This window comes from Rhinolophus ferrumequinum, chromosome 17 (assembly GCF_004115265.2).
Source record: "Rhinolophus ferrumequinum isolate MPI-CBG mRhiFer1 chromosome 17, mRhiFer1_v1.p, whole genome shotgun sequence".
NCBI classification, from domain to species: domain Eukaryota; kingdom Metazoa; phylum Chordata; class Mammalia; order Chiroptera; family Rhinolophidae; genus Rhinolophus; species Rhinolophus ferrumequinum.
The window spans coordinates 6016859-6026910 of NC_046300.1; the positions used below are offsets into that span (position 1 = coordinate 6016859).

Sequence of the window (10052 nt, forward strand, 5' to 3'; positions counted from 1 at the left end):
TTATAGTTTGGTTGTGTTTAAAATCGTCTCCTCCCATCCCAGTGACAGATATTCTCTATTGGCTTTGTGGTTTTTCCCTTCCACATGTAGGTCTATTCTGAGCTGATTCTTAGACTACCTTACTTATTTTGAGCCAGTTTTCCCATCACAAGCTGTTAAACAACTTATTAATATTTCACAAATGAGGAAAAGCAGGTCCCCTGAAAGGAGACAGTTTGTCTAGTGTCGCAGGGGTGTTGCTGTCTCATTGGACAAATCTGCACCCCTCCTGCACGTCCCCACCACCCCACCCCCAACCCGGAGGCTGAGGGTCCTGAACTCCGTGGCGCAGTCGGACTAGGAAGGTGCGACTCGGGGCAGGATCACTGCGCGTGCCTCTGCTGCCATCTACAGGCCACTTACAGGACTGCAAGCACCGGCGCCTCCATCCCACCCATAGGTGGCCGTTCTTCTCCTGGCTTAGGGATTAGGGACAAATGATCCCCATGCCCCAACATACATACGCACTTCGACCCTTGGGCTGCAAGTCTAGGCTCTTCAGAGCAGCAGCTCCTGGAGAGCAGGTACCCTCTGTGTGTAGGCATTGAATTGGATGAGGGTGTGAGGGACTCTACCCTGTTTCCCTAAGGCGACCATCAAATTATCAGGGTTCAGTGAAACACGAGGCCCTGATGATAGCCTCAACTGATCTACTGAACCCTTCACTCATGTCAGATGCTGACCTGGTGCTCTACCTGGCCACCCCATGACCTCACTGGGACTGGAAAAGGGAAGGGTGTATCCATCCCATGAAGCCTACATGACAGACACACAAGACAGAGAAACCCTAAGAGGTCAAACGACCTGCCTGAGTTAGTAACTGTCATAGCAGAGCCCCCATCCCAACTCCAAAGAACATCCAGGGCCCAGCTCTCACCCTCAAACTATACCCTCCTTTTGTGTGCCTCCCTGTACCCCTCCCACATCCACATGTACAAACATTCTCACAGAGTTCACATATGCACACACATTTACCCATGTGTACACATGCACAGAGATACACCGACAGGCACAAGCACACAACACACACACTCACACACATTTTGCCTAGCTGGACCCAGGACCTCCGTCCCTAAGTCCCAACTGAAAATCTCATTCAACATCTCAGAGCTTTGGAGAAAGCCCTGAGATCCAGAAGCTTCCGATGCTTGGAAGCTGGAGAAGGATCCTCCCTCTGGAGGCAATTGGTTTGGGCCACGCGAACTTGTGGCTGAGCAAGCAGAGTCCCACTTATAAGCAGAGGGCGAGGCTCCTGGTCCCAGCCAAGGGCATCTCTGTGCATTCTCTTGGATAACTTACTTTCTCAAAATGGAGTTAGGTTACAATTGTTCTAAAAATTTTATAATTGTATGTTTTAAACTGGTGACTTTTATTAAAAATTTTAATTGCATAAGTAAAATTTCTTCTTATAATAAATTTGAACTATACAGAAATGTAAAAAGTCATCGATGGCAATGCCTTTCCCCTTGCGGTCTCTATAACCAATGGCAGTGCTTACTCAAGCACACACATTCCCCACATGGTTTCAGCATAGACAGATGTTTCACAACTGTTCACTTAATCCAGGAGAGTCAGAATGCCTGGTTTCCCCTCACTACTCATGTTCCAGCAGCCATCTGCCACGTCCAAGTGCACATTGATGGGAGGATTCAGGATTTGGGATGGCCAGGCTGGGGCAGGGGTGGGTACATGGTGGCAGTCTCTGCCACACAGTCCTCGTGATGGCTGTATGTCCAAGGGGTTGGGGCTGAGGCCTTTGGAATAGATTACAGTGACCAGGAGGTCTAGCAAGTCCCTGGGGAAGCTGAATACCCCCCCCACACACACACACACACGTACATACATGTGTGGACTGTCCTTATGAGAGAGGAGAGGCTGCACATGGTGAGAATATAGAGACCAAATGAGCTAGACTTTGAGGAAGGCACTGCTGTGTGTATCATTGTGACCCATTTTGTGACTGTTCTGGGTGGGGAGGTGCAGATCCCGCAGCAAGGCCCATCCCTGCTGTGCAGGGGAGGGGTTACCCTGGGAGAATCTGTGGATTTAGCAAATAAAACCAGGAGAGGAATTGCCACTGGGTGGCAGTGTGGGACCAGCCGTCAGTGGGTGCTGGGGACGTGAGGGCAGGAGAGGTGATCATGAGATGGCCAGAGGGACCCACAACACCTGGGGTAGATGGGCACCTTGGGCAAAACAGGGGCATACCACTGTTCTCAGCACTAGCTGAGGTGCATAGCGCTGTCAAATTCACCAAGGGTGCTTGAAAGGCAAAAATCCGTGGGGCCCTTTAGTTTACATACAGAACTACACAATCACTGACTTCTGTAGGAGATAGTTTCAGGGGACACCCCTGGTGTTCTGACAGGGAAGCTTCACTGAGAAACTTTCAGCTGGATCCTGAGGGATGCCGAGGAGTTAGCACGTCACAGGCACCTAGAGAGGAAGTCGGGGAGAGTTCAGAGCCCTGGGCATCAGGCCCCAGCTCACCACCTGCCTATTGTGAGATCTCGGGTACATTGTAACTTCTCTGTGCCTCAGTTTCCTCATCAGTAAAGAGGGGATAATATGTAGTTAGTTAGACAATGAAATGGGGCTGGAAATCGCTGAGAGCTCCTGGCACATAGTAAGCGTTCAGTAAGGTAGTTACAGTTAGAGGGGAAGGGATAGTCTTGGGGTAAAGAGCTTGGGATTTGGCCCCAGAGAGACCCTCAAGTCCTAGCAAATCTTAGCTCTGCTGCTTGGCAGCTGTGAAGCCCTTTTGTCTTTATAGTAATGGGACAGTAGACAGTTCCTATTGGAGAGACAGCACCTTACCCAGGGACCCATGCTGGGCTCTCCAGCTGCTCCAGCCAACAAATGGGTAATGAGGTCTCCATACTTGCCCCCCTCCCAAGAAACCAGCTTCTGGCCTAATCATGAGGAGCTTGCAGGGCTACACAGAAACTCAACTTCCTTTCAGGAAATTTACAGAGAAGTGGGTCTCCTGAAGTCATTTCTCATCTTAACCAATTATTTTTTCCGGTTTTACGGGGTTTTGCTTTTGGATTCCCTCTGTTTCCTGCCCCCTCCCAGGCAGAGTAAACTCGGCCCTGTCTGTCCTTGGGAAAGCCTGGATACTATCATTCAGGCATCTAAACACAGCCAGGAGTCTGTCACCCCTGCCAGGGAACCTGCACTCACCTTCTTTCCGAGGAACCTAAGGGTACACACTGGGCACTGGGGGAGGAGTGAACCCTGCCCCTTCTCCAATTCTCTTCCCCTCCTTCTGGCCCAAGGGCTTGGAGGAGGTGTGCACAGCCCCTGTGTTCTTTCAATATGCTCCTTGGTGTGTCCAGTGAACTGGGAAAAGGTGGAGAGGGTCTCGGGTAGGAGTGTGAGCTTATGATTCAGAGTTGGGATCAAACTCGAGTTCTGCTATTTCCTAGCAAGGCATTTTGTTCCCTGGGCCTCAGTCTTCTGGTCTGCATAATGGGGGCAATACCAGCTGTTGAGACTCAAACGTTTCAAGTGCTCCATGTGTATGGAAGCAGATGTCACTGCCCCATCCCTCTACCTTTATCACTCTATCTCAGTTTAACTCCGGACGTCTGAAGATCCAGGTCTCACTCCTGCATTTTTGGGAGGCCCACCAATCCAGAGACACAACTGAAATGTCCTGTGGGGTTGTCTGGGAACTGACAGTTCCTGCCGGCCTCCCCAAATCGGTGGTCACTTCTTCCCTGATTGGCGCGGAGGCAGAGGCCAGCGTGAGCCGAGACTGGATGGCCCTGCCTGGTGCAAAGGTTGGGATGTGTGCCTTTTCTCCCAACTCTTTCAGAGAAAACGTTCTCGCCTCGATCGTTTCGGGTGTGGTGGCCACAGGCTTGACTCCGTGTACCTGTTCGAATCTGGGGCCTCCCTGTGCACCCCTACCCTCCCCCCATATCCCTCTCCAAACCCCACTTCATTACACTCATGTCCCCACCACCCCACACAGTCCAGGGATCCAAGTGCGGTCCACAGGGGACGCTTGCATACAAGACAGACCGCTTTGGAGGCCCGTGACCCCGCCCCCGCGCTGCCATAGGTTCTACAAAGAGATAAGCGGGCCTGTCCCCGACGAAGTGGAGTGCCCAAAGAAAGTATGGACTAGAGGGTGTAGAGCCCCGGCCCCGCCCTGGCCTTCTCCAAACCGGGTCTTTCCCTACTCTTCTTTAGGTCACGCTCAACCACGCTGGATCACGTCAGCCTCGGGTCCCTGCCCTGCAATTGGCCCATCCAGGCCACTCGACTCCGCCTCATGCGCTGCGATTGGTCAGCGTGCGGGACCCCGCCCCATTTTCCTGGAAAGTTCTTGGAAATCTGTCAAAGATGTTTCCTTTAGAGGCCCACGGTCCCAGAAGCCGGAGCGGACTCCCCCGCCCGCGCCTCTCCGCGGTCTGGTTGCACAGCCGGCGGTTCTAGGAAGTCGTCGCTTCCGGGAAGGGCTGGGACACAAAGGACAAAAGATTAGGCGGCTCGCCCCGCCTCGCCCTTCTGTCCCGCCCCACGCGCCCTCCCGGCCGGCTGGCGCCGCCGCCTCTCAGTTCCTGACCGCCGTCGGTGCGAGCCGGTTGCCTGTCCTGCACTGGCTCCCTTCAGCCGCCGCCGTCCGGCCGAGCCCCAGCTCCCGAGCTGCCGCTGCCGCTGCCGGGACATGGTCCTCTGCGTTCAGGGGTAAGCGCGGCTGTCCACCCCAGCCCAGCCTCCACGCCCGGAACACGGGCCTCGTGCTAGCCACCGGGTATTGAGAGGGTTTGACGGGTTGGAGATGACCGAGTGCGGAAGGACATCGGGAGTGACAACAGGGAATGGTGACAACACCGTCACCACCTCTACTCTCACTGTGGGTAGGAGAACTGGGGGTCGGCTGGCCACGGGAGGAACAGAAGGTGAGCTAAGCCTGGGTTCTGGCTGGAGCAGGTAGACGCCAAAGGCAGCGCGTCCTCCAAAACGTGGCTCACCTGCTCAGACCCCGGTCTGGGAAAGAGCGCTCTACTCTAGTCAGCCGGTGCTAGGTCTACTGGTGACCTTGAGCCAGCCCCTGCTTCTCTTCCATCATCCCCTCTCCTACCCTGGGCTAGCAATTAGGCTCTCCTTGAGAACCAGCCTGAGATCCTTGCCTCTTCTCAGGCTGGCAACTGTGGGCCAGCAGCTCTTTACAGAGTCTGGTCCTGCCTGGGGCACCCCAACAATTGCCTCACCCAGTCTGGGATCCTGCCTCTCTTCTCCAAGTTTCCCAGACTTGCAGGGTGTGGGGGCGGAGGGGTGCTCATAAAACAAAGGCTTGGCCTCAGCTGAGACTTCTTGGCACATTCCTTCTGCCCAGAGCCCCAGCCTCCCCTTCAACCAAGGGATCTAACACCTTCCAGACTGATCTAACAGGAGCTCAGAAAGCCCCAGGGAGAGCTGGGTGGCCCAAGGACTGCTGTTATCAGAACGGGGTGGTACCAAGTGAGGAAGGTAGGGCGAGGCTGAAGTGCCCCTTGCCCTTGCTCTGAGCGGTCCTCTTTCTAGACTGGAGACTTGGAGGTGCCAGGAAGACGACCCTATACTTTTCCCAATTGTCTCCAGCATCTGCCTTCCTCCTCTCTAAATTCTGGGACTCCTGAACACCTCACCACCCCTCCACTGCCTTCATCCTCAGACACCTCCAATTCTTGGGTTCTACACTCTCTTTCACTTTGCTCTAGCTGAACCTCAGGGCCAGTATTGTGTCAGTGAGCACAATTTTAAGACCTACACACACACAGCCGTAGACTAGCTGGTGCCCTCCTAGGGTAGGCACAGGGGTTCCCCGCTGCAGGTTTGGGCTGTCAGTTTTGCTGAGGGTTCTCCCCTCAGGGCTGTTTGCCCCCACTGGCATGTGTCCCCAGGCAGGACTCACAGGCTAGATTTCACAGCAGGCACACACACGTACAGGACACCCACACCTGGACCGCACCAGCTACCACCCCCACCATGGATGATACAGCCATGACACACCCCTCCCCAGATACAGTCACTCACGAGAAGTTTGTGGAAACCAACACAGCCATTCATGCACCCAGACACCATATCAGCATTTGAGGTGTCCACACCCACATGTGCCCTACTAAGTTGTCTAGACATGGCCACCCCCAGAGGCTCCGGCCTGACTGGCTAGCTGCCTACCATGCTGGAAGATTCCTAGGCCTGAGCTGAGCTCTGAGGCCCAGCAGGCAGAGCACCAGCCAATTACTTGGAACTCAGCCTCTGGCTAGCTGAGTGGGATCCCAGAGCCCCCACAGTGCAGCCACAGTGGGTGTGGAAGAGTAGTAGGCAGGCAGCGGTGTGCCAAGGTCTTGTGGCCCCTTCAATTCATGAGTGGTCATTGGCCCTGATTTGTTAAAGTTTTCTATGGGTCACCCCTAAGCTTTACTGTCGGCTCCGGCTCCTGCTGCCAGCTCCTGTGCCCACCTCTTCTTGCCTCGTGAGCAATACCAGGCACTGTACCCAGGCTGTCATCTCTGCCTGGAGTGCCTTCCCTCCTATGCCTTCCTTTGGCCTGGCAGACTTGGTTCAGGAGCTGGGAGACCCTGACTTTCCCATGACACCCTTTGCTTTTATGACTGGGTATAAGTTCTCCTTGAGGGTTGGGCCAATGATTTCTTTACCTTGGTGCCCTGAGGCCCAGCAGGGGACCAGAACCAGATGTATTTTGTGAGGATGACCAGTTGTCCCTTCCTTGGAAACCAGGGCCATGCCCTTCACTCCAGGAAGCCCAGGACCATCATGCTGGGTGGGCATCCCCTAGAGAGAAGCTACTGCTCACATTGAGGTCAGTTCAGCACCCCAACTCTAGCCAACTGAGCATATGCCAAAGCCCTCATTATCTGGGCTGGTAGGACCCCTCACTGGGAGTGAGGAGACAGCCCTAGTGAAGAGAAGGTTTGCGTAAGATCATAGAGCCTAGTGGGGCTGGCCTGCCACAGTGAGATCTGAAATGTGAGATGAGTTCCCTGCCCTTTGGCAGGAGCTCATATTTATGGGAGGTGGGACTTGCCAATGCCTTTAGAGGCCACTGTCCCCCTGAGACCCTCAGCTGGCAGGTGCAGAGAGCAGGATGGGAGGCTGACCTGTTTAAGCCCTGCCCCGTATGGACCTAGTTCCCTCCAGTAGATACTGCTGTCCATGGGGAGGTAGCACATGGTCTCAGGCCTCCCACCATAATCTCGGGTCTCTCTGGAGGACCCCACGCAGGCCCATGCCATGGCTCAGCCAGGACCAATGCCATTTAATCAGCCCACCTCAACCAGGAGGGCACCAATATGAGGTTTCTGTGCACTGGATCCTTTCCGTGTGGTGGGGACACCAACTGGCCACTGTGAGCTAGAAATGCCTATGGGGAATGATCTGTGGTTTTGGTTGGTGCAAAATAGAGATTACTTAATGTTTAATGAATGCAGGAGGGTGGAGAAGTCTCTTTCAAAAGAGAACCCACATGTGGGGGAAGCTGCCAAGGGGACTTTTGTGAAGACAAGGGGGAGCTGGGGTACTGGACTCATTACGCCCATGGGTGGGCAGAGGGGAAGCTGAGGCTCACAGTAAGAAAGACTGGCCAGAGGTCACGTAGCCAGTCTGGGGCGTAGGGGATCTCTAGAAATGGGGAGAACACAGGGCCTCCACTCACTGCCAATCCACTCCCTTCTAGACCTTGTCCTTTGCTGCCTGTGGAGCAGATCGGGCAGCGGCCCCTGTGGGCCCAGCCCCTGGAGCTGCCTGAGCCAGCTATGCAGCCTTTACCTGCCGGGGCCTTCCTGGAGGAGGTGACAGAGGAGACCCCGGCCCAGCCAGAGAGTGAGCCCAAAGTGCTGGACCCAGAGGAGGATCTGCTGTGTATAGGCAAGGCCTTCTCCTACCTTAGGGAATCTGGTGAGTCTGAGGGGGGGCAGGCGTTGTCCTGGGAAGTCTGAAGGGAGAAGCTCAGTCCTGCCTGTTAAATCTGATTTGAGAGTCAAGGCCCTGCCCAGGAGAGTCTGATGAGGGAGTTAGGGAGGTACAGTCCTCCCCAGGGAAGCATTAAGGGGGAGGCAGAGCCCTGGGTTGGTACCCCCCAGCTAATTTCCACTGTGACCCTCTCTTGCCCCCATCTCCACTTGCTTAGGCTGGTACTGGGGTTCCATTACGGCCAGCGAGGCCCGCCAACACCTGCAGAAGATGCCAGAGGGTACGTTCCTCGTACGGGACAGCACTCACCCCAGCTACCTGTTCACACTGTCAGTCAAAACCACCCGAGGTCCCACCAACGTGCGCATTGAGTATGCCGACTCCAGCTTCCGCCTGGACTCCAGCTGCCTGTCCCGGCCGCGCATCCTGGCCTTCCCAGACGTGGTCAGTCTCGTGCAGCACTACGTGGCCTCCTGTGCTGCTGACTCCCGGAACGACAGCCCTGACCCTGTCCCCACCCCGGCCCTCTCTAGCCCTAAGGAAGAGGCGCCTAGAGACCCAGCGCTGCCCGCCCCTGCGGCCACTGCTGTGCACCTAAGACTGGTGCAGCCCTTTGTGCGCAGGAACAGTGCCCGCAGCCTACAGCACCTCTGCCGCCTGGTTATCAACCGTCTGGTAGCCGACGTGGACTGTCTGCCACTGCCCCGGCGCATGGCCGACTACCTCCGACAGTACCCCTTCCAGCTCTGACCCAGCCAGGCCTCCTTCCCTGCCTCACCCAGCCATCCCCTGGAGGGGACAATGGCCCCAGCTGGACTTGGGCTCTCACTGTTTCTCCTCCAGTCATCCTGCTCTCACGTTACCTGGACCAGGAAGAGTCAGCAAGACCAAAGCTGGGCACGAAGGGTAGGGGCAAGTGTCACACAACTAGGAGGTCGCACCCGCAGCTACTATGTGGCTCCATTGTGGTGAGCCATGTGTCAGAAGAGAGGGAGACAGGCAGGCCCTCCTCTCACCCTGTGGGCTGGGCCCAGGCCCCCACTCGCCTGCTGTGGCCTCCTGAACTGTGCAGACTTTGCCGGCCCTGGCTTCTCCATTACCGGGGTGGGGCCGGCCTCCTCCTGCCAGCCGCCCTTCTCAGGGAGGATGGCGGCCAGAGGACTTGAGGTTGACAGTGACAGTGTCTTGGTGGGGAAGCAGGCCAGCCTGGGCACTGCGCAGTTATACAGTATTTATTTATTTATTCCCTTGGTTGGTCTCAGGGCGAGCCAACCCCACCTCTCTGCCCTGAGCCCTGCGTGCTGCGGAGACCCCACCTCTGACCCAGCTTCTCTAGTTCTTCCCTGTGGAGAGCCCCATCCTGAGACGGGTTGCTGGACCCAAGGCAGTCATGGATGTCCTGGAGCTGACACCCCCAACCTGTGAATGTGTCCACCCTCTTCTGCCCCCAGCCCTGTCTGGAAAGGGTGATTGAATAGACAAGAAAATGGAGCCACAGTGTGGGCACCCAGCAAAGCCTGGCACTCATCCCATGGCAGGGCAGAGCCCTGTCTGCGCAGAGCTGGTCTCGCTAGGGCACAATCCTGCATGAGTACATGTGCCAGGTCGGGAAGGGCATGCCAATTCAAGGGCTGCCGCTCCACTCTGCTGGGTCTGCTTCCTGCCCACGGAGGTTCCTGCCATGAGACAGGGAAAGAAATACATATCTGATAAGATTTTATAAAATAATTATTATAACCAAAAAAATCAGTTTGGTAGTTTTATTTCTTCCACCGATTTTCTTGTAATGACAATAAAATTGTACCTTTCATTTGTGGAGCCCTGAGTGGGTCCTCTTTTGAGTTCTGTACACAGTTTGTCCCCTTTGATCTCATTATCATTTTATCATCGCTTTACATCTGGGGCAGCTGAGGCCCAGGGACCTGATGTGGCTGACCAGGCCCTGCCAGGGCACCCACTGAAGAGTAGAGGGGACAGGGAACAGCTTTTATCCTCTCATCCCCCTTTGTTCCCCTTGGAAGATGGGAGGCAGGAGGTGAAAGCCAGCTGGAATGCCTGCAGGGGCACTGCCAGGCCACTGCCAG

At 55.4% G+C, this 10052-nt stretch overlaps 1 protein-coding gene across 1 annotated transcript; it reads left to right on the top strand.

Annotated features, from left to right (window-relative positions):
- The first annotated feature begins 4430 nt into the window (after positions 1 to 4430).
- CISH (cytokine inducible SH2 containing protein) lies at positions 4431 to 9786 on the top strand. Its single transcript, XM_033131442.1, has 3 exons — positions 4431 to 4737; positions 7733 to 7953; positions 8186 to 9786. The coding sequence occupies exons 1-3, from the start codon at positions 4718 to 4720 to the stop codon at positions 8716 to 8718; spliced, it is 774 nt and encodes a 257-aa protein (XP_032987333.1). The 5' UTR covers positions 4431 to 4717; the 3' UTR covers positions 8719 to 9786.
- Positions 9787 to 10052: the final 266 nt, after the last annotated feature.

Excerpts from the sequence above, each read along its gene's own strand:
- CISH (XM_033131442.1), top strand. The coding sequence starts at position 4,718 with ATGGTCCTCTGCGTTCAGGG. Across the intron at positions 4,738-7,732 it reads ATGGTCCTCTGCGTTCAGGG|ACCTTGTCCTTTGCTGCCTG; the intron begins GTAAGCGCGGCT and ends ACTCCCTTCTAG. Across the intron at positions 7,954-8,185 it reads CTCCTACCTTAGGGAATCTG|GCTGGTACTGGGGTTCCATT; the intron begins GTGAGTCTGAGG and ends CCACTTGCTTAG.